At 52.2% G+C, this 23819-nt stretch overlaps 4 protein-coding genes across 5 annotated transcripts; 3 read left to right on the plus strand and 1 right to left on the minus strand.

The window, feature by feature from the left end:
• Positions 1–6707, plus strand: LOC306754710 (uncharacterized protein). The gene is made up of 2 exons (XM_079238767.1): positions 1–135; positions 3541–6707. Exon 2 carries the CDS (start codon positions 3564–3566, stop codon positions 5094–5096), a length of 1533 nt encoding a protein of 510 aa, XP_079094893.1. The 5' UTR covers positions 1–135; positions 3541–3563; the 3' UTR covers positions 5097–6707.
• Positions 6708–7922: 1215 nt separating this feature from the next.
• Positions 7923–10344, plus strand: snrpg (small nuclear ribonucleoprotein polypeptide G). The gene is made up of 4 exons (XM_079239626.1): positions 7923–8075; positions 8223–8245; positions 8921–9045; positions 10202–10344. Exons 1-4 carry the CDS (start codon positions 8044–8046, stop codon positions 10250–10252), a joined length of 231 nt encoding a protein of 76 aa, XP_079095752.1. The 5' UTR covers positions 7923–8043; the 3' UTR covers positions 10253–10344.
• Positions 10345–11895: 1551 nt separating this feature from the next.
• plpbp (pyridoxal phosphate binding protein) lies at positions 11896–18884 on the plus strand. The gene is made up of 8 exons (XM_079239431.1): positions 11896–12020; positions 12291–12398; positions 12470–12505; positions 12580–12655; positions 12724–12864; positions 15535–15677; positions 16746–16844; positions 17944–18884. The coding sequence occupies exons 1-8, from the start codon at positions 11931–11933 to the stop codon at positions 18133–18135; spliced, it is 885 nt and encodes a 294-aa protein (XP_079095557.1). The 5' UTR covers positions 11896–11930; the 3' UTR covers positions 18136–18884.
• A 78-nt stretch (positions 18885–18962) lies between these two features.
• On the minus strand, positions 18963–23722 carry tmed4 (transmembrane p24 trafficking protein 4). 2 transcript variants are annotated; one of them, XM_079238732.1, is made up of 6 exons: positions 23573–23722; positions 21933–22033; positions 21735–21860; positions 20681–20827; positions 20429–20599; positions 18963–19861 (listed from the first exon to the last, which is right to left on the minus strand). In XM_079238732.1, exons 1-5 carry the CDS (start codon positions 23706–23708, stop codon positions 20450–20452), a joined length of 660 nt encoding a protein of 219 aa, XP_079094858.1. In that variant the 5' UTR covers positions 23709–23722; the 3' UTR covers positions 18963–19861; positions 20429–20449. The 2 variants fall into 2 exon arrangements, with proteins under 2 accessions (XP_079094858.1, XP_079094857.1); XM_079238731.1 differs by having other exon boundaries at positions 18963–20599.
• Positions 23723–23819: the final 97 nt, after the last annotated feature.

The following is a 23819-nucleotide window of genomic DNA, read 5'->3' on the forward strand; positions in this document are numbered from 1 at the left end:
GGTGGAGAAGCTAACCTGGCGTCCCCTGCTGCAGCCATGCGGCTCCCAGCGTCTCGACCACCCGCTGAGGATCCCCGCCGTCTCACGTTAAGCTGCCGCGGCTCCAGGAGTCCCGCCGTGTCTGTCTGACTTCCGGTAAGCGCCGGGATCAACGGGAAGGCGCGCGCTCACCGGGCTAGCCGCGTTAGCATGGCGCTAACGTTAGCAAACACGGAGCTCGTACTCTGATGTTTACATGTTTACATGTGTCTGCTGGTTAAATACATGTCTGGCAGCTCTGCTGGACCTTCCTGCACGTTATGTTACTTTATAGAAACTTGTTGTCCCGGTTTGGACCGTTTTAGTGACAATTATTACTGACATGGAGGAAAGAGAAACTTCCTTTCACTTCCTGTTGGAACCATGACGTAGTGTGTCCTCCTGCGGGACACATGACGTGGAGTGTCCTCCTGCGGGACACATGACGTGGAGTGTCCTCCTGCGGGACACATGACGTGGAGTGTCCTCCTGCGGGACACATGACGTGGAGTGTCCTCCTGCGGGACACATGACGTGGAGTGTCCTCCTGCGGGACACGTGACGTGGTGTGTCCTCCTGCGGGATCCACGTTGGACACGTGACGTGGTGTGTCCTCCTGCGGGATCCACGTTGGACACGTGACGTGGAGTGTCCTCCTGCGGGATCCACGTTGGACACGTGACGTGGAGTGTCCTCCTGCGGGATCCACGTTGGACACGTGACGTGGAGTGTCCTCCTGCGGGACACGTGATGTGGAGTGTCCTCCTGCGGGACACGTGATGTGGAGTGTCCTCCTGCGGGACACGTGACGTGGTGTGTCCTCCTGCGGGACACGTGACGTGGAGTGTCCTCCTGCGGGATCCACGTTGGACACGTGACGTGGTGTGTCCTCCTGCGGGATCCACGTTGGATACGTGACGTGGTGTGTCCTCCTGCGGGATCCACGTTGGACACGTGACGTGGTGTGTCCTCCTGCGGGATCCACGTTGGACACGTGACGTGGTGTGTCCTCCTGCGGGATCCCGTTGGACACGTGACGTGGAGTGTCCTCCTGCGGGATCCACGTTGGACACGTGACGTGGTGTGTCCTCCTGCGGGATCCACGTTGGACACGTGACGTGGTGTGTCCTCCTGCGGGATCCACGTTGGACACGTGACGTGGAGTGTCCTCCTGCGGGATCCACGTTGGACACGTGACGTGGAGTGTCCTCCTGCGGGATCCACGTTGGACACGTGACGTGGTGTGTCCTCCTGCGGGATCCACGTTGGACACGTGACGTGGTGTGTCCTCCTGCGGGATCCACGTTGGACACGTGACGTGGTGTGTCCTCCTGCGGGATCCACGTTGGACACGTGACGTGGTGTGTCCTCCTGCGGGATCCACGTTGGACACGTGACGTGGTGTGTCCTCCTGCGGGATCCACGTTGGACACGTGACGTGGAGTGTCCTCCTGCGGGATCCACGTTGGACACGTGACGTGGAGTGTCCTCCTGCGGGATCCACGTTGGACACGTGACGTGGAGTGTCCTCCTGCGGGATCCACGTTGGACACGTGACGTGGTGTGTCCTCCTGCGGGATCCACGTTGGACACGTGACGTGGTGTGTCCTCCTGCGGGATCCACGTTGGACACGTGACGTGGTGTGTCCTCCTGCGGGATCCACGTTGGACACGTGACGTGGTGTGTCCTCCTGCGGGATCCACGTTGGACACGTGACGTGGTGTGTCCTCCTGCGGGATCCACGTTGGACACGTGACGTGGTGTGTCCTCCTGCGGGATCCACGTTGGACACGTGACGTGGTGTGTCCTCCTGCGGGATCCACGTTGGACACGTGACGTGGTGTGTCCTCCTGCGGGATCCACGTTGGACACGTGACGTGGTGTGTCCTCCTGCGGGATCCACGTTGGACACGTGACGTGGTGTGTCCTCCTGCGGGATCCACGTTGGACACGTGACGTGGTGTGTCCTCCTGCGGGATCCACGTTGGACACGTGACGTGGTGTGTCCTCCTGCGGGATCCACGTTGGACACGTGACGTGGTGTGTCCTCCTGCGGGATCCACGTTGGACACGTGACGTGGTGTGTCCTCCTGCGGGATCCACGTTGGACACGTGACGTGGTGTGTCCTCCTGCGGGATCCACGTTGGACACGTGACGTGGTGTGTCCTCCTGCGGGATCCACGTTGGACACGTGACGTGGTGTGTCCTCCTGCGGGATCCACGTTGGACACGTGACGTGGTGTGTCCTCCTGCGGGATCCACGTTGGACACGTGACGTGGTGTGTCCTCCTGCGGGATCCACGTTGGACACGTGACGTGGTGTGTCCTCCTGCGGGATCCACGTTGGACACGTGACGTGGTGTGTCCTCCTGCGGGATCCACGTTGGACACGTGACGTGGTGTGTCCTCCTGCGGGATCCACGTTGGACACGTGACGTGGTGTGTCCTCCTGCGGGATCCACGTTGGACACGTGACGTGGAGTGTCCTCCTGCGGGATCCACGTTGGACACGTGACGTGGAGTGTCCTCCTGCGGGATCCACGTTGGACACGTGACGTGGAGTGTCCTCCTGCGGGATCCACGTTGGACACGTGACGTGGTGTGTCCTCCTGCGGGATCCACGTTGGACACGTGACGTGGAGTGTCCTCCTGCGGGATCCACGTTGGACACGTGACGTGGTGTGTCCTCCTGCGGGATCCACGTTGGACACGTGACGTGGTGTGTCCTCCTGCGGGATCCACGTTGGACACGTGACGTGGAGTGTCCTCCTGCGGGATCCACGTTGGACACGTGACGTGGTGTGTCCTCCTGCGGGATCCACGTTGGACACGTGACGTGGTGTGTCCTCCTGCGGGATCCACGTTGGACACGTGACGTGGTGTGTCCTCCTGCGGGATCCACGTTGGACACGTGACGTGGTGTGTCCTCCTGCGGGATCCACGTTGGACACGTGACGTGGTGTGTCCTCCTGCGGGATCCACGTTGGACACGTGACGTGGTGTGTCCTCCTGCGGGATCCACGTTGGACACGTGACGTGGAGTGTCCTCCTGCGGGATCCACGTTGGACACGTGACGTGGTGTGTCCTCCTGCGGGATCCACGTTGGACACGTGACGTGGAGTGTCCTCCTGCGGGATCCACGTTGGACACGTGACGTGGTGTGTCCTCCTGCGGGATCCACGTTGGACACGTGACGTGGTGTGTCCTCCTGCGGGATCCCGTTGGACACGTGACGTGGTGTGTCCTCCTGCGGGATCCACGTTGGACACGTGACGTGGTGTGTCCTCCTGCGGGATCCACGTTGGACACGTGACGTGGTGTGTCCTCCTGCGGGATCCACGTTGGACACGTGACGTGGTGTGTCCTCCTGCGGGATCCACGTTGGACACGTGACGTGGAGTGTCCTCCTGCGGGATCCACGTTGGACACGTGACGTGGTGTGTCCTCCTGCGGGATCCACGTTGTGTGTGAGGAGACGCAGCTCCACACCTCAGTCTCTCATCTTGTTTCTCCACTCAGACTAAAGCAGGCTGTGAGGAAGGATGGATGGAGTCAGATGGAGCACCACGAGGTCCAGGGAGTCGTTCAGCCGCTCCGCCACCACGCTGTCCCGGCTGGCCAGCTTCATCGCACGCGCCGACCCAAAGCCACACACGTCGACCCAGATCCAGCAACCAGACCTCCTGCCCACCTATGTTTGTGGAGAGTGTGGAAAGGGTTTCTCTTACCCAGCAGACCTGTTGCAGCACCAGGAGGTGAAGCACACGCTGCCGAAGCCTCACCGCTGCCCTTCCTGTGGGGAGGAGTTTTCCCTCAGATCCTCCTTGCAGCTGCACAGATGTCGCCGAGATTCCACTCGGTGTGAGCGTTGTCAGGGACTGTTGCTGCTGGGTGCTCCTTGCTCTGCGTGCAGGACTCGGACTGCAGATCCGGGCAGGCTGCAGGATAAGTCACATCTCCGCCAGCCCCACCTGTTGGACGGCAGTCCTTACGCCTGCGCCCCGTGTGGGAGAGGTTTCAGCCAGAAGCAGGCTCTGCTGCACCATCAGCAGGCGGGATGCAGCCAGTCTCCATCCAACATCGTCCATAGAAGTTGCCTTGCAGATGATTCTCCACCTGTTTCTGAAGGAGATTCCAGCCGGTCGGACTCTTCAGACAGCCCGGGACCCAGCAGCAGAGCGAGCAGCATGTGCCAGTTCTGCTCCAGGACCTTCCGCACTGAGGCCGCCCTGCAGCGGCATCAACAGAACAACCACGTGGAGGAGCAGCAAAAGGCCAAAGATCAAAGTCCAGACGGAGAGACCAGAACTGAAAGGAGGAGCAAGTTGAAACACAAAGCAGGCCAAAGGCTGGCGTCTAAAAAGCTCCTGACCTGTCGCTCGTGTGACATGGTTTTCAGGAGCACCTCTAAACTGTATGTGCACAGGAGAGAGAAGCACAGCCGAGAGAAGAATGTCCAGAGTGAAGTGCGGCCAGTCATCATCAAGCGCAGGAAAACAGGGACGTATCCGTGTCAGCTGTGCAGCAAGGTCTTCTTTCATCATCTGTCCCTCAGAGCACATTTCAGACGGCATGCAGCTCCAGGCTTCACCACCGGCTGCACCGCTGAAGACTCCAGGTCGACTGGAGACGGGCTCCACAAAGAAAAGACGAGCCAAGTAGAAAATAAGACAGTCGGGGCCGGTCCAGGAAGGCCCAGGAGGGAGCCTGGGGGGGTGGGCGATGCTGATCCAGGGAGGTGCAGGGAAGCGCCTGATGTGAAGGAGGAGGAGGAGGAAAGAGAGTTCCCCTGCCCCTCCTGTGCAGAGGTGTTCTCCCTGCAGTGGCAGCTGAAGGAGCACATGGAGCTGCACCAGTCCTCGGTGAGGAGGAGACAGTGCAGCGTGTGCACCAACGAGATGGACACCTGCAAATGGCCGAGCTCCAAGCGCCAGCGGCTGTACCACTGTGTGCCCTGCCAGCAGGGCTTCTCAGCGCTGGACGCCTTCCTCCAACACTGTCAGCAGCACCTGCGAGTCAAGGTGGAGGAGGACCGCATGTCGGAGGGCTCCACGCAGCAGGCCGGCAAAGCCTGACTCTGCCTGCTGCCGCTTCACCGTGAGGGGGGAAGATCTGTGGAAGTCGTCTTCACTGATGGAGCTTCCATCTCACAGCCATCCTGCTCAACGCTGTCCTGCACAGCCATGCTGAAACCAATCGCTGGTTGGGATGGAAGCCTTTCCTGGGTTACGTTAGACATGTGCTTGTTTAGCAGTCAGTCTGTCCCAGAGCGAGCGGGACGTTCAGCCTTGCACCAGCAAGCCGTGCTGCATTCAGAGTCACTGACAGCAGCAGGAAAACGTGCTTTAGGTCTCCAGAGAAGGCATGTTGCCGGCCAGTAAATCAACTCTGCTGTAAATTCCTTTCTAGATCTGCGTTTAAAGGTTGTAAGAGGCCGAACCGAGCCGTGGCAGCAGGTCGCCTCCAGCTGCCACCACGGCGGCGACTGGACACACGGTGATGGCGACTCATGTCTGAACGTTGCTTCAGCCGGGAATTTGGTGCAGATTGATGGAAACTAAACATTCAGAGCAGTTTTCTCCTCCGTGGTAGGATGCAGCTAAAACCCGAGGTCCGGTTTTAAAGCGTCTCTGAGGTTACCGTGGTAACGGATGCTGAGCTCAGCTGTCCCTCCAGCAGTTCATGCTCAGAGTTTTGGGATTAAATCATCCGTTTAATCCCAAAACGGATTGTCCATGATGAAACGCGGGTCTTTTTCTGTTGGTGGAAACCGACCTGCCCTTAGAACTGGGGCGTGTTCCGGACCGTTCCCGTGGGACGCTGCAGACACGTCAGGAACACTTAGAGACGGAGGTTTCTGCATGATGGGATGGAGCTGAACGTCTCCTTTCTAAAGGAAGGAAGAAAATTGTCCTGAAGTAGCAACGAGGATTCTGTAGGTTTCGTTCCTCAGCAGCCCGGCTGCACTGAGCATCTTCGTGGTCCCCCCTCCCCTCCGGACCTTCGCTCCTCCCCAACATCCCGCAGTAAGACGGGTGGAGAGGACAGACGGGTGCTGAGCTGCTGGAACTGAACTCCTCGCTTTGGTTTCCGTTTTGTTCAGCGAGGAGCGGGTCGTGTTGGATTGGTTTCCTTCTGGAGCCGGTCTGGTTCTTCGTCCACGCCGGCTAGTCAGGCGGCGTGAAGCTATGAGTTGTTCTGGCGGTGGAACGTACGTCTTCAGGCTGAAGTAAAAAGCTTTGTGTGACTGTGGCTGAATGGCAGGAGCTGATCAGTCTGCCTCAGTCACGTATTTCCTGCTACAGCAGCATGTGGAGGCTGATGGAGGCTGCTCTGACTGCAGAGCGCCGCTCGGCGGGAGACTGGATGGTTTCGTGTTTGAGGCGTCGTGCTGGCTTGCCGGGTCACATCTACTATGCAAACAGACAGACTGAGAGCGGAACGACTGGGATTTCTGCTCCTGTAAACATGTAGAACATGATTTCATTGGTTTTGGTAACTTTTCTGGATCTTTTGTAAAAAATTTTTGGCTCTTTATAGATGAACAGAATAAAAGATTTATTAGATTTCTTCTGGTTTGTGTCATTTCTGACGAGGGGAAGTCGGTCTCTTCCTGATCACATGGAAAACACTCCGTCCAGAGCAGACAAGCTGCCGTAGGAATCCAGCAGCAACACCTTGTTGTTCCGCAGGTAAGTTTTCTCCTGTCTGACGGAATGTGACGCCCTGCAGTGGTGAACCACCCCTCATGTTGCCTGGAAATGTCCGACATGCACCTGATGCAAAACCGTTTTTATAAAGAACTAAGAATCCAGATGAGCTACGAGCAGCAGCAGGACCAGCCAAAGGCCCAGCTGCATCTCAGGTCTGCTTCACGTCTCGCTGGATCTGCTGTCCATCTCTTCTTCAGGTGTGAGACTAGTTGTGTCCCGTTTCTTCAGATTCCCCCAACCACACGCAGGTCATGCTGAACTATGCCACCGTTTGTGAAAGTCACCTTCTCATGGAGACACTGGTGCTTCTGGAAGGCCTTGTGGAGCCTGGAAAACTGGTGCTGAAGGACACCTTGAAGACTTAAAGCAAGTCCGGCTGCAGGTGTCTCATGTCTGGTTAAAACCAGTTTCTACCAGCTGTCTTGTTACTGGGAACATGTTTCCTGTTCCTCTGGACGCCAAGCCTCCACTTTGAGCTCAGAAACACAACACGTCTATTTTATAAACACAAGATCTGTTCTGCAGTCGTGTGAAGGTCTCTGTTAACAGATCGTACTCTCACGTTGTACGCCTCAGACTTCTGTCATCTGCAGAAATACTCTGATTACTTGCAGCTGTGGGGAGTATTTCTGATGGACCTGGTCAGTCTGAGAGATGCTGCAGAAACAATCGGGCAGGAAGATGCTGTTTCTGGGCTGGATGAGGAGGAGGAATAATAAAACTAAATTCAGAGTCAGAGACGGATGTTCCTCTTCAGTACTGACTCAAACCTGGTGGAACTCATTAGATTTTCTGCATTTATGGTGAAGTCATGGTCCAGGCATCATGGCTCTGAAGCTACTCCTCTGGCTGGGAGGATCTCATTCAGCATTTCCTGCAGCATCTCTACTAGGCTTCCAGTCCAAGAACACTGATGCAGCCGGACAGATGTGGGATTCCGGTGCACTTAATTACCTTGTATTTCACTTTTGTTGTTTCACCTTTTACAGGAAAAATATGTAAAGTCTAAATTTAGCAGCTGTAGTATTATAGGGCTTCACATATTACCTTTTCCATGTTTTTACTCCACTTTTGTTCCGTCCACTTTATAATCCCGGAATAAAACTTGATTTTCCCTGTGGCTGAGGTAAATGTGTTGCAGTACCTGTCTATGGCCTCGTGGGGACGCTGTGAGGTCCAGCAGCTTAAACTCCAGCTCGACAACTTCCGGTCCCTCTTCCTTTACCTTCCGGTCTTAGCACGCTGTTTCGCCGTTTTGTGAAAGAAATCCTCCCGCAGCTTCTCGCCGGCTTTCCCACAAACAGAGAAGATGAGCAAAGCGCACCCTCCAGAATTAAAGAAGTAAGTTTTTAATTCCTTTTTAATGGAGCCGCGCGGGAAATGTTGATGCGCGGCGCGTTGTGAGCTAATTAGCTACATGCTAACGTTAGCTTCTCTTAAAAATGAGTTTTTATTAAATTTATCAGATAATTTTTTTTTCTCTTTTAGGTTCATGGACAAGAAACTTTCATGTGAGTATCAATTTAATCTTGGTTGTGGTCTTTTAAATTATTTAGTTTCTTTTGTTCCATTTGAAGCGTTCGCTCGTTAGCAGAGATCAGCTAATCACATGTTTAGATTTTATATCTACAAATAATTTTTTTTTGTTTACTAAAATCTCAACTCTGAGGGTAGAAAACTGATTTTCTGTAAAGAAAAGGCCATTTATGTTATGTGACCATGAATCCTGATTATTAATTAACCCAGCAGATTAACTTGTGATGTTAGAAAACATTTATTGTAAATTATTCAGGCTTTTAAATTCATGTAGACACGCTTCTCTGGAGGAAATAAAGCTCATCAGAGACTGAAATCTGAACTATTATTTGTAATAACTCAAACAGGAAAACGGGCTACATGTACAGAGAGTCGTAAGATGATGGATCAGTTCAAACTAGGGAATTGTTAATAATTTCCTTGAATGACTTTATAATTTAACTGTAAAAATTTCAGAAACACCAAATCACAGATTAATGTTACAGAACCTATAGATATGCAGAGAACAGTCCCTTTCTGTCTGCAGGGCAGGAAAAGCAGCAGAATGAAATGGTTCAGTTAAACTTTAACATCTACTTACCTGTGTAACTTTGTGGAAACGCGCTGCGGAGGAAAAAAAATGAAAGAAATATCTTTCTTCCATCCTTCAGTGAAGCTGAACGGAGGCCGGCATGTGCAGGGCATCCTGCGAGGCTTCGACCCCTTCATGAATCTGGTGGTGGACGACTGTCTGGAGATGGGTCCAGGAGGACAACAAAACACCATCGGCATGGTGGTCAGTACCCCGGATGGCATTCTTTAGTTTCCCAGCAAATACATTAGAAAAGCAGCCGGCTGTACTACAGAGTGGACATGAAACCATGCCGCTTGGCGTCTGAGCGAATTAAACCTGTGTGTTTGCAGTTCGTTGTGAACGATAAGAAGAAAACAGATATTTATGCATTTATGTCACGTTAAGAACAAAGGAGGGCAAAGTGGTTTTCAGATTGTTTGAAGCTCATCTCACGTTATTCAGCATGATTCCAGACCGAGACGGCCTTCTCATGCATCGCTTCAGATTTCAAGAATTGATTCAATTTTAGTTTTCAAAGTTTATAGTCGATTCTCACAACCAGATCCGGTTTGTTCTGATCCAGTTGGATTTGGGTCAGTGTTTGTTAAAAAGGTTATTTCATTGTTGGTTGGTGTTGAATTACATAACTGTAGTAATTCAACTTATAAATACGAGGATTGGCGTTAAACTACAGATAAAGTATTGGAAGTTAAAGATGGCTGTAAGGACCAACCCCCCAGACTATCCAGAATGTTGACAGAAATACCTTCACAGACATGATCATGGAGCAGGTCCAGGACAGCGAGCAGAAGATGCCAGTCTAACTGCGGAGGGACACTGACCTGGTGCATTGATAAAAAATAATGACTAATTCATTTAAAAGCTGTTGCTCTTTAATAAAAATGCTGTTTTACTGCAATTAACGACATGAAAACAAAGACATGGTCAGCCTCTGTGCTGGTTACTAGCAAAGGTACAGTACCTGAACAACCTGAAGTCTTGTTTAAAGTCTTTAAGTACTCTAATTATCAGACAGTTCAAAACACCCTCTCTGGTGGTTGGGGTGGATCAGGTCCTGGTGGGAAGGCTCCTCTGAGGGAACTTCCTGGTTTGTGTGGTGTCACATTTCACCTGGCCTTCAGCCAGTCACACCTGTTGCTACGGCAATCTGACGTGCGAGATGTCCTATAGTTCCAGGTTACATCCATGTTGCCATGGTGATCATCTGACGCATGGCCCCGTAGCCGAGCCGGGTGTTGAGCTGCAAATGCAGCTTGTCAGAGAAAAACTGATATTTAATGTTTAAACGTGGAGTTTTATGTCTGATAGACGTGTTTTCTTCTGAACCAGACTTTTAATCTGAAGTTTTCTCCTGAAGGTCATCCGAGGAAACAGCATCATCATGCTAGAGGCCCTGGAGAGAGTCTGAGATCTACACCTTCACACGCCGCCGCAGCCTGTCACATGTCCTGCCTCACCTTTCTTTTCTCTTCTTGTGAATAAATCAGTTTTTCTTTTCAACGTCTGGATTCACTTCATCAAACGGCTTCACAACGGCGACGTGCTGAAACATTTCATTCTACATGTGATGGTCAGAAAGAGGGGGCTGGGGAGGTTCCTCCAACATGCTGGCATGTCTGCAGAACCTGGGCTTCGGGTCTGCAGAACCTGGGCTTCGGGTCTGCTCCACAGGGGAGCCTCTTCACTCCTCCCAGCAGCTCCCTGGTGCTGGGTCACGGCAGACCCTGGTCTGTAGTACAGCTACAGGTTGGAGGTTGAGTGGAATCTCCTCATCAGCATTAATAAAGTAAACATTAATTACATCGTTACAACTTTCTCTTTACAACATGTTTACTTCCCTCCCAGTCACCCAAAGCAGAACAATAAAGTCGGTAAAAACCTGCATAAGACCAGAAGAAATACTCTAAAAGTAACTTTTCACAAGCCGGGCTGTAGAGGCCTTCCTGCAGACCCTGGAAGCGCTCGGTGGCCCCTGGATGACAGCCTGGAGCAACCGCAGGAACCTCACGGCCCCGCCTGGAGGCTGCAGAAGATTCTCATCAGGAGTCATGACGACACTGATTTTATCCATTCAGCCTATAACCTAAATAACAGGAGATGTTGCTCCCGAGGTCAATCATCATATTGATAACTTTACACGCCACCAGTCAGCTGTTTTATCAAGACGCCCAAAGTTAAAGACAAGTTTACCGTCTACAACACGTCTGGTTTACAGTCCAGAGACTGGCATTTCCTCCTCCTGATGGTCATTGTGAGTCTTCCTCACACGCTGCCTTGTGATTGGCTGGTGGGATGTTGCGTTTATGGACAGTTGAACAGGTGGAATTGATAAAGTGGTTGGTGAGTGTGAACAGTAATTTATAAAGCCTGAATAAATAAATGTATTCTTTAATAAAACAAATCTTTTCATGAAAAGGTGTAATTAAACCGTAGGACGGGGTGCCCAAACTTTTTGCCTCAAAGGGCCAAACTAAAAATGATCCAGGGATCCACAGGACAGCTTTAAGGATAAAACACAAGTAAATGTATAAAGTTATTTTATTTATTGTTCAATTGCTAATACAGTGTATTTTTTCCTGTCTGGGGAAATGAAATGTTGCATAAAAAATCAATCTGGCAAAAGAACAATAAAGCCCCAGTTAGAGGGGCAAGAAACAATAATTACAGAAACTTCAACCAAGAGCAACATGTAAACAAGAGGAAACAGAGCATGTTGACCGAGGAGGGTTACTGATACTTGGTGGGACGCATGAAGTTGATCTTTGGACATTACCTGTCTCTCCATGTTGGGTTGCACCTGGCTGATTGACAACGTGAGGATGTCATTAGGTCCCTCTGAGTCTGGACTTATTGAGGTTCATGACACTGAAAGTATTTTCATCAAGATTTCCAGGGTATTAATATAAACAACAAATAGCGGCCCGATTTTGGCCCGTGGGCCACAGTTTGGGCACCCCTGACAGAGAGCTGTAATACCCGCGGCGACCTGCAGGGGGGGCGCTGACCATCCGCTCGCTTCCGCTCCGGACAGCGTGTTGACGTCATGCCACCTGCGTCACTGTGACGTCCCTTGTTCCTTTGACGGAATGTGGAAAGTAGCAATGTCGGATGAGGTTGGGAAGGCGATACAGTCGGTGCTGGAGCGCGTGAGCCAGGCGGCGGCACGGCGGCCCCAGGTAAGAGCGGCGCGAGAGGCTGCGCGCGCCACCCGCGTGTCCGCTGTGCTGCTCTGACAGCGCGCGCGCTGCAGCAGCGCGAGCCATTATGTAAGGCTGCAAACATGTCAACCTTTGGATGGAGACCGTGGAGCTGCTGTCATAACGCCGCGCGCGCGCTGACGTGCAAGCGTCTCACTGTGCACGCGCATGTCTGATGGTGTAGAATCAGTGTGAAAGCGCGTGTCCGTGTAGGATGCAGGTGTGATGAAGACTGCTGTCCTTCCTCAGAGCCTCCCCGCCGTGCCCCCCCGCCTCGTGGCCGTCAGTAAGACCAAACCCCCGGACATGATCGTGGAGGCCTACCGCCACGGACAGCGCGACTTCGGGGAGAACTACGTGAGTAGACGCTGCGTGGACTCCCGCGTGGAAAGACGCAGAACCTGACCTGCTGTCGTGTCTTCCTGCAGGTTAACGAGCTCGTGGACAAAGCGTCGGATCCCTTGGTAAGTCCAGGTGGGTGGGGGGGGGGAGGGAGGGAGTTCTCCCACGTCAGTGTGAACAGCTTTTCCACGCGCAGATCTTGGAGTCGTGTCCGGACATCAAGTGGCACTTCATCGGACATTTACAGAAGAACAACGTCAACAAGCTGCTGGGTGAGCTCCTCCTCCACAAGCTGCATGTCCTGCAGAAAGCTGTCCTCTGAGTCTCCGTCTGTCTCCAGGTGTCCCCAACCTCTACCTGGTGGAGACGGTCGACTCGGCCAAGCTGGCCGACAAGGTCAACAGCTCCTGGCAGCGGGTCAGAGGAGGCAGCGGCCGGAGGTTAAAGGTCATGGTGCAGGTCAACACCAGCGGGGAGCAGAGTGAGTGGTGCACACAGGAAGCACGGCGGGATGCGTGTCCCGGAGACGCGTGTCCCGGAGACGCGTGTCCCGGAGACGCGTGTCCCGAATACGCGTGTCCCGAATACGCGTGTCCCGAATACGCGTGTCCCGAATACGTGTGTCCCGGAGACGCGTGTCCCGAATATGTGTGTCCCGGAGACGCGTGTCCCGAATATGTGTGTCCCGGAGACGCGTGTCCCGAATACGCGTGTCCCGAATACGCGTGTCCCGAATACGCGTGTCCCGAATACGCGTGTCCCGAATACGTGTGTCCCGGAGACGCGTGTCCCGAATATGTGTGTCCCGGAGACGCGTGTCCCGAATATGTGTGTCCCGGAGACGCGTGTCCCGAATATGTGTGTCCCGGAGACGCGTGTCCCGAATATGTGTGTCCCGGAGACGCGTGTCCCGAATATGTGTGTCCCGAATATGTGTCCCGGAGACGCCTGTCCCGGAGACGCCTGTCCCGGATATGTGTGTCCCGGAGACGCGTGTCCCGAATATGTGTGTCCCGGAGACGCGTGTCCCGAATATGTGTGTCCCGGAGACGCGTGTCCCGGAGACGCGTGTCCCGGAGACGTGTGTCCCGGAGACGCGTGTCCCGAATATGTGTGTCCCGGAGACGCGTGTCCCGAATATGTGTGTCCCGGAGACGCGTGTCCCGAATATGTGTGTCCCGGAGACGCGTGTCCCGAATATGTGTGTCCCAGAGACGCGTGTCCCGGAGACGCGTGTCCCGAATATGTGTGTCCCGGAGACGCGTGTCCCGGAGACGCGTGTCCCGAACATGTGTGTCCCGGAGACGCGTGTCCCGAATATGTGTGTCCCGGAGACGCGTGTCCCGGAGACGCGTGTCCCGGAGACGTGTGTCCAGGAGACGTGTCCTGAAGATGTGTGTCCTGAAGACGCGAGGAAGGAGAGGGACAATGATGGGATGGATGATAGAATGATGAAGACATTAGATGGATGAAGACGATGGAGGGATGTCAGATTATGAAGGACGGATAAGGGACAGGAAGAGCTGGTGGACAGAGGGATGAAGGTTCCGATGCTTTCTGGCTGATGATTTGGTCTGAATGCTGGCGGTGCTTTCACTCTAGTGGTAGCATGAGACAGAGTCTACAACCCACACAAGTGGCTCAGGTAGTGCAGCTCATCCAGGATGGCACATCAATGCCAGCTGTGGCAAGAAGGTTTGCTGTGTCTGTCAGCGTCGTGTCCAGAGCATGGAGGCGCTACCAGGAGACAGGCCAGTACATCAGGAGACGTGGAGGAGGCCGTGGGAGGACAACAACCCAGCAGCAGGACCGCTACCTCCTCCTTTGTGCAAGGAGGAACAGGAGGAGCACTGCCAGAGCCCTGCAGAATGAGCTCCAGCAGGACACAAATGTGCATGTGTCTGCTCCAACAGTCAGAAACAGACTCCATGAGGGTGGTATGAGGGCCCAACGTCCACAGGTGGGGGTTGTGCTTCCAGCCCAACACCGTGCAGGACGTTTGGCGTTTGCCAGAGAACACCAAGATAAATTCTCCACTGGCGCCCTGAGCTCTTCACAGATGGAAGCAGGTTCACACTGAGCACATGTGCCAGACGTGACAGAGTCTGGAGACGCCGTGGAGAACGTTCTGCTGCCTGCAACATCCTCCAGCAGGACCGGTTTGGCAGTGGGTCAGTAATGGTGTGGGGGGGGGGCATTTCTTTGGAGGGCAGCACAGCCCTCCATGTGCTCGCCAGAGGTAGCCTGACTGCCATTAGGTACCGAGATGAGATCCTCAGACCCCTTGTGGGACCATATGCTGGTGCGGTTGGCCCTGGGTTCCTCCTAATGCAAGACAATGCTAGACCTCATGTGGCTGGAGTGTGTCAGCAGTTCCTGCAACATGAAGGCATTGATGTTCTGGACCGGCCCGCCCGTTCCCCAGACCTGGATCCAGCTGAGCACATCTGGGACATCATGTCTCGCTCCATCCACCAACGCCAAGTTGCACCACAGACTGTCCAGGAGTTGGCGGATGCTTTAGTCCAGGTCTGGGAGGAGATCCCTCAGGAGAACATCCACCGCCTCATCAGGAGCATGCCCAGGTGTTGTAGGGAGGTCATACAGGCACACGGAGGCCACACACACTACTGAGCCTCATTCTGACTTGTTTAAAGGACATTACATCAAAGCTGGATCAGCCTGTAGTGTGTTTTTCCACTTTCATTTGGAGTAGAACTCCAAATCCAGACCTCCATGGGTTGATACGTTTGGTTTTCAATGATAATTTTTGTGTGATTTAGTTGTCAGCACATTCTGCTATGGAAAGAACCAAGTATTAAAAATATTTCATTCATTCAGATCTACAACGTGTTACGTTCCCTTTATTTTTGAGCTGTGTATATTGTAGCGTGCCGTAAAGCGTATCCTAACGTAAAATACTGCAGTAAAGCAGCTTATGGTGGCATAAACAATAGACCCTCGTATGAAACACTTTCTATCGTCCAGATGATATATATAGCCCCATCGCCCAGCCCTAGTTCCAGTTTTGTTCGAGAGAGACCAGTATTTTTAGGTGACTTTAAGGGAGTCCAGGTGTGTTCCAGGTGTGTTTAGGTGAAGGCTGGATCCCGTTGCTGAACATGAAGGTAACCTTTAGTGTGTGTTGCAGGTAAACATGGCCTCCCACCAGAAGAAACGGTCAACACGGTGAAGCACATTGTGTCTCAGTGCTCAGCCCTGCACTTCTCAGGACTCATGACCATCGGTCGCTATGGTTACGACCTCACATTGGGCCCCAACCCCGACTTTCAGGTACGGAAGACCAGATGAGTGGTCATAATAAAGATGTGGTCAGCATACACTGACCTGACAGTTAACTGTCTGTCCTGGGTGGTGTCTGTACTGGTGCCTGTCCTGGGTGGTGTCTGTACTGGTGCCTGTACTGGCTGGTGCCTGTCCTGGGTGGTGTCTGTACTGGCTGGTGCCTGTCCTGGGTGGTGTCTGTACTGGCTGGTGCCTGTCCTGGGTGGTGTCTGTACTGGCTGGTGCCTGTCCTGGGTGGTGTCTGTACTGGCTGGGGCCTGTCCTGGGTGGTGTCTGTACTGGCTGGGGCCTGTCCTGGGTGGTGTCTGTACTGGCTGGGGCCTGTCCTGGGTGGTGTCTGTACTGGCTGGTGCCTGTCCTGGGTGGTGTCTGTACTGGCTGGTGCCTGTCCTGGGTGGTCTCTGTACTGGCTGGTGCCTGTCCTGGGTGGTGTCTGTACTGGCTGGTGCCTGTCCTGGGTGGTGTCTGTACTGGCTGGTGCCTGTCCTGGGTGGTGTCTGTACTGGCTGGTGCCTGTCCTGGGTGGTGTCTGTACTGGGTGGTGCCTGTACTGGCTGGTGCCTGTCCTGGGTGGTGTCTGTACTGGCTGGTATCTGTCCTGGGTGGTGCCTGTACTGGCTGGTGCCTGTCCTGGGTGGTATCTGTACTGGCTGGTATCTGTCCTGGGTGGTGTCTGTACTGGTGCCTGTACTGGCTGGTATCTGTCCTGGGTGGTGCCTGTACTGGTGCCTGTCCTGGCTGGTGCCTGTCCTGGGTGGTGTCTGTACTGGCTGGTGCCTGTCCTGGGTGGTGTCTGTACTGGGTGGTGTCTGTACTGGTGTCTGTACTGGTGCCTGTTCTGGGTGGTGTCTGTACTGGGTGGTGTCTGTACTGGTGCCTGTCCTGGGTGGTGTCTGTACTGGTGCCTGTCCTGGGTGGTATCTGTACTGGCTGGTGTCTGTACTGGTGCCTGTTCTGGGTGGTGTCTGTACTGGGTGGTGTCTGTACTGGTGCCTGTCCTGGGTGGTGTCTGTACTGGTGTCTTTACTGGGATATTTGCTCTCTGCCTGGTTGCAGATGCTGCTGAGCCGGAGGCAGGAAGTGTGCGACAGCCTAAAGCTTCCTCTGGAGGAGGTGGAACTAAGCATGGGCATGTCCACTGACTTCGAACATGCGGTGAGTTTCCTTCGAACATGCTTTCTGGGTGATTCCACCTCTCGGCTGATTTCCAAACGTTTTTGTTCAGTTTGATGATATGAGGAGTTATAAGGAGACTGAGGCGTGTGGAGCCCTACAACCAATCAGAATCCTCCACCTGGAACGGAATTTTCCGTTCGTGCTTCCAACAAAGACGTGTTGAAAACAGGCGTATAAAAACGGAGACGAAGCATGTCCGAGATAGGCAGACCAGAAAGGTAGACCGGGTACGTAGACCAGGAATGGAGACCAGGGCAGCGGTACGTAGACCAGGAATGGAGACCAGGGCAGCGGTACGTAGACCAGGAATGGAGACTGCGGCAGCGGTACGTAGACCAGGAATGGAGACTGCGGCAGCGGTACGTAGACCAGGAATGGAGACCAGGGCAGCGGTACGTAGACCTGGAACGTAGCCCGGGGCAGCGGAACATAGCCAGGGGCAGCGGTACGTAGACCAGGAACGTAGACCGGGGCAGCGGAACGTAGCCCGGGGCAGCGGTACGTTGACCAGGAACGTAGCCCGGGGCAGCGGTACATAGACCAGGAACGTAGCCCGGGGCAGCGGTACGTAGACCAGGAACGTAGCCCGGGGCAGCGGTACGTAGACCAGGAACGTAGACCGGGGCAGCGGAACGTAGCCCGGGGCAGCGGTACGTAGACCAGGAACGTAGACCGGGGCAGCGGAACGTAGCCCGGGGCAGCGGTACGTAGACCAGGAACGTAGCCCGGGGCAGCGGTACGTAGACCAGGAACGTAGCCCGGGGCAGCGGTACGTAGACCAGGAACGTAGACCGGGGCAGCGGTACGTAGACCAGGAACGTAGACTGGGGCAGGCTGGAAATAAAACCGGGACCACGGGGGCCGCTGTGCAACTCGTTGCCCCAGAGACCGGCCCGTGTGAAGATGCGGTGGCTCCGGTCGGATGCGTGCAGCGTGTAACCCTAACCCGTGGTTCCTAAATACCCTTTAAGCTTGTGAAACAGCTCCTTTGAGTAGCTGGGTGAAAAACCTGCAGTTTTCATTTCATTTCCGCAGCTTTCTGTCACTAACAGCTTTTTCTGCCTTCATGTGTCTGAAGATCGAAGTGGGCTCCACCAACGTGCGAGTGGGTAGCATCATCTTCGGGAACCGGGAGTATCCCAACAGCGCAGCCAACACTCCCAACCCCAGTCCGATTCCCAGTCCGGCTCCCAGCCCCGAGAAGACCGCCAAAGTGGTGTCAGAGGAAGCTGCCAAGAAGATGCACCACCTGACCGTATCTGAACACTAAGAGCTTCTCCAATCCCCGTTAGGGAAAAGTCTTAACACGGAAAGCTAACATGGTACTTATGTGGAGCTAGGACCGCCGACTTCTAGCCGACTTCTTTTAAAGACAACCAACACATTCTTGACCTTTTTTCTGCTCTTTTAAGCATTAAAGTGGCATTTGGTTCAGAATCGATGACGTTTTTCTTCTTAAAGAGTCCAGCGGGTGTTGCTAGCCATTAGCGCTGCGACGGCGCCCTCCTGGAAGCCCGTTGGTGATACTCCTGGACACAAACTCTTAAAAAACCTTGGTAACTTGAGGAAATTAACTTAAGTTCTAATGATTGGTTGTGCTGATGTATTGTTTTCTATTTCTCCAGCCGCCCCGGAGCTCACGACGATGTACCATTTTTATTGTACACTTGCAGCAAAGACTTGATTTAATAAATCATTTATCCCTTTATAAAGAACTTAGCATTGTGAGTTTGATATGTTTCATATTTCGTGCCAAATCTTTATTCTTGATATTAACGAGGACGTTGTGTAGTGTTGTGTGTGTCGTGATGTGATGTTGGGATGATGTGAAGATGGGAGAGCAAACCTATGCAAAGTCTTTGGTTTTGGAACTGTGATGTCATTGTGGTGTCTGATGTCACCAGCGCAGCGCGTTTCTGTCTACCATGAACTGTCAGCTGAGTGTGAAGCCATTCGGCGTTGTTTGGTTTGGAGTCTGGCTCTGAAGGACAAAGCCAAGCAATAAACGTCCCTGTTGAACATATCGGCCATTTGCAGTTTATTTCTTCCTTTTCAGGGCGAAGTGGAACAAACGACGCGGCAGCAACCGTCTGGTGGAAGGTTTTTATTTAGCACATGGAGGAATAACTGGAATGTTTTATATTGATGACTGCTCATCTGATGAATAACTTAAAAACAAAGGAAAACTTGGAAATAAAACATCTTCCAGTGCAAAATAAATAAGATTGAATGAGGTTAAAAACCTGCGAGTCGCTGGGTTTGTAGAAAACGAGCTGGTATTTACAGAGCTGGAGAGATGAACTATACAGCCTGTAGCGGACGGAAACATCTTCATGCGCTTCGACATGAAGTCTTAACAGCAGCAGGAGGAGACGCGTCGACCTTTACGACCAATCAGAAGCTTTTCCTTTCATAAGCCCCGCCCACTCATCTGTGGGTGTGATTCAGTTTTACTTTGAGAAATAACGGATAAAATGACGAGTTCCAGCCCTGCTGAACACGACTAAAAGCAAAACGAAAGATGTTCTGGAAAACAGCAAAAATGTTACGTTTGCTGCTTTTTTTCTGAGAAACAAGACCTTCTGAAGCATTTTCTGCCTTTAAACGCAGCGTTCTGTCATGTCAAACAGCAGAGGAGATGCAGAACTGCAGCCTCCTGCTCGGCTGCAAGATCAGCCTTCAGGTCTGTTGATCTGTCCGCGATGGAAACATGACACCACCTGTAGTGGAAATCCAGTTTCCTCTCATAGACTTTGTTATCTAGAAAATCTTCTCTGCCGCAGCAGAAACCCGCAAAGTTTATGTAAACTTTTCCACATGTAGCTTCGATGGATTATTCCTGTCGTAACCCTAAGTTACGGAAGGATATAATGGACAAACCGTGTCCAGCCTGCTCAGACCAGTCAGCCGACCAGTCAGAGCAAGCCTGAGGCTGGTCGGGTCCGCCGGGTCGGTTCTGACCGGACAGCTCCCCCTGGTCGGCTCGGTCCGCAGAGCTGGACAGAAATGTGAAACGTCCCTTCAGATTTTCAAATAAGCAGATTTTTATTAGACGACAATGTTTCCAAACAGGTGGAAATAAGAGACTAAATTTCTTTTAAAACAAAAGACAGAAACAAAATTTCTTCATAAAAATATGCAGAAGCCCAGAAATGCTCTCCGAGCTCCTGCTTTCATGGGTTTTGTCCTGTGAAGGAGGAAAATCTGATTCCTCTGAGCTGCAGTTTGTTAGAAGCAGCTCTTCTGGTGTGATATGATGGTTAAAGTGGATTTCTGACAACGTCGAGGCTGTCGGATGCAACAGTCTGGTGAAAAGGTGGAAAAATAAAAACTGGATTACACGAAGGTTATTAACCTTGTCCTGTAAAATGAGATGAAATCAGATGTTTCCTGCACCTGACAGAAGAAAAGAAGGAGGAGAAATGCGGCTGGAATGTAAAACCTAAAACATTTACAAGGAAAAAGTCCCATTTCCCAGGATTCACTGCTGCCAGCTTGGCTGATATCAGGACCACGTCCCCTGATGGACGTCTCCACGTTAAAGTCCCACTTCCTCCGGTTACCTGATGCCGCTCACATGGAGTCTACACCAGTTTCTTTGCCTCAAAGAAACTCTTCAGGTGCTTCATCTGCCAGATTCCAGTGATGATGAGGATGAGGGTCTGAGCGATGGACCACCAGAGAACCCGCTGGTTGGTGCTCTCGCTCGTCATGCGGAACCTCTCCTCGCGATACTGCCAAAGACACGTTCAGTCTCCACAGCGAGCCAGGCTTAAACATGCATTGCTTGTGACGTGCAGACGTTTGTAACTGACCCTCTGGTAGTTCTGCTCCTTCTGGATCTGCTCCACCTGGTCCAGAAGCTGTCGCACCCGCAGCTGCAGCTCCGTCAGCTTGTCTTTCGCTGCGATTTCAGGGTAGTTGTTGGTGTGTTCTCCAACCTGAATGTCCAGGTGAACCCTCTGTAACACGCAGCAGAGGATCGGCTCAGCAGACACAACAGCGTTAGAATGAAGCGCCGCTTCCAGCAGCTCAGGTCACAACGTCAAAGCCTGAAGGGAACGTTTCTTATCAAGAGATTAAAACTGGATGTTAAACTGTCTCAATTCTGCACGTTTCAGTCTAATTTGTTTTAATATGAAAGTCTAGACGGACAAGAAATAATCAGCATTTCCCACAAACCCCTTCATTCATCCTGTATTGATCTTCTCAGATTGTTTTCGCTGCCAGAAACACGCCAACAGAGGAAGCTCCGCCTCCTGCCTGCGGCTGCGTCTGATTGGTCAACTGCTAGGAGTAGTTATACTGAGCAGTGAATGTGGGCGTGGCTTTCTTCTTGTAAACTTGCACAACCTGAAGAAGATGACCAATCACTGAGTCCCTCCCCGGGACGTCACTAGAATCTGGAAGTAGAAAAAACTCTAACACCAATCGTTTCCGTCGCCATGGAAACTGCACAATGAGCATGCTGGAAAACTCAAACATGCGTTTAGGTGAAAAAAGAGCAGCGCTCGTATGTCTGATGAGTATTCCTCACTATAACACTGCAGACAGCTGAGAAAACTAGACATAGCATCATAGAGCCGCTTTTCTATTTACACGAGCTAAAAGAAAATAAACGCAACAGATTCCTGCATGAAATCTACTGAAGGACACCTGCAGTTCAGCCACGTCTGCATCCAACGTTAAGGACACCGCACAGACCTGCTTGTTACCATGGAAACACCTGTATAGCTATAGTACTGCGAAACTGGACATAGAATGGACATCATCCTCATTCATTGTCCCAAACAGCACAGAAGGATCTTTCCATCGTCCTGAAGACGGCGGCGCGGGATCTGGCAACCTGAACGGTGTTTGTGTTCCTACCAGCTTTCCTCCTGCAAACAGAGCCATCTTGGTGGAGTTGGAGTGCAAACAGATCTGATGCTCTCCGGGAGTGTGTGAGGTGAAGGTGAAGCGCCCGTCAGAGCCGTACTGCCGAGAGAGGATGATCTGGAAGAAGAGCGAGCCGGAGGGTTTCAGCTGTCTTAAGTGGGTGTGTTTTACAGAAGGTTCCGTACTCACCTTTGTGTCTGGATCCTTGATCTCTACGTGCATCCCGAGGCCGGGTGTGGACGGGAGGAAGGAACTGGTCTGCTTGTCCCACAGCTGGGTCCTGTACTTTCCTGCCAGACAGACGACACGTCTCGTCAGGTAAGTTGTCATTCAGGGAGTATCACCACCACCAGGAGGGTGTGTGTGGAACCAGAGTTATCTGTTAGGATACGTTTAGCCACTAAAATGTGTGTTTTAATTCATGTTTATCCAATTTATTTATTTAGATGGTCAATCTGAAATCCGCTTGAGACAACAACCTGCAAGCATCTCGAGAGACGAGGAGATTTAATGTCATCAGCTGCCAAACTTTCCCGTCCATCACCACAGACTGCTCTTACGCACAGAAGCTCTTTGCAACTAATGTTATAGTATTTATTCTTCTCATTTTAACATTGTAGGGTGTGAAGAAAACACAGCCCAAAAAGCACAGCCTGTAGCACCGCATGCCAACACCTGTGTCCAACTGGCCTCCCCATGATGTCCTCCACTGTCTGATTTCATGCTTGTGTTGTTCTGACTCTCAGATGGGAGTCGCTGTGGATAAAAGCGTCTGCTACATGACTGCAGGATAGAATAGAAAGTTATAGTTTTCTCCTTAAACCAACACTCGAGTGAAATATCGCCTGTTGTCAACTTCTGCCCAGTCACGGTGACCCACCAGTTGTTTTTAAATCAGGATGAGGTTGAAAAATGACTAGTCGGCCCCTTCAGGGTGAAAGCTGGTGTTTATGATGTGGAGGTCAACATGGTGCTTGTCTCCGTAGCCCCTCTCTGCAGCTGGAAAAGGGTGGGAAAACGGATTAAATGCTCTGTGGACTTTTAAATAAATATAAAAAGGGCCTACAAACCACCTTTACATCAGAGGTCCTGAGGTAAAGTTAAAACTCACCAGACGAGCATTAATAACACTTCTGCTCTAAAGGCTTATTATGAAGATGATCTATGATCACAGTCTGATGTTAAGTAAAATTTAACACGTGAGAGGAATGATGCCTTGTGGCTTCAGTTTCCCACCGCACACACTTCCTTAAGTTTTTTTTTCTATAAATCACCAACTTTGTGTGAAAATTGTGTCCAAATCTAATTTTATATGGTGGATTAAAGCCGTAGGCCTCGTTTTACTGAGGTGAGAAGGACTGACTGATGTGCAACTGCCCCTCCTTCCATTATACTGCTCTGAACGTAAAGACAAGCAGGTACATGCTAATGCTAATGTAAATAACTACGAGCCATCAAGTCCTACACACCCTGGTTGCTTTAAACCGTAGCAATCCGTCTCTAAGTACGTTACATCCCTCTTTATTAGTTCTGATGCAACGTTGCATGTTTGCTGCAACCAGCTGTTAGCTTGCGCTGCTAACTAGCAGAGCTAGCAGCTAGGCTAGCAGCGCAGAGCTAGCAGCTAACCTAGCAGCGCAGAGCTAGCAGCTCTAGGCTAGCTGATAGCCTAGCAGCTCTAGGCTAGCTGATAGCCTAGCAGCTCTAGGCTAGCTGATAGCCTAGCAGCTCTAGGCTAGCTGATAGCCTAGCAGCTCTAGGCTAGCTGATAGCCTAGCAGATAGGCTAGCTGATAGCCTAGCAGCTAGGCTAGCAGTGCAGCTGCTTACCGATCACCATCGTCTCATCCGGGATTTCCTCTATGAAACATTTCTTCTCCGTCTCTCCGATGTGGAAATAGAGAGCGACACTTGGAAAAACCCAAGTTAGGAGAAAGGCTGCAGCAGCAGGGAGACGGAGCATCATGTCACATCAGCAGAAGAAGAGGTGACGCTAAGGCGGACTGACGTCACCTCCACGCAAAAAGGCGGAATGACGTCACCGTCCTCCACGGAAAAAGGAAGGGGATTTCCTGTG

Source organism: Telmatherina bonti (genome assembly GCF_933228915.1).
Source record: "Telmatherina bonti genome assembly, chromosome: 4".
In the NCBI taxonomy this organism is placed as follows: Eukaryota; Metazoa; Chordata; class Actinopteri; order Atheriniformes; family Telmatherinidae; genus Telmatherina; species Telmatherina bonti.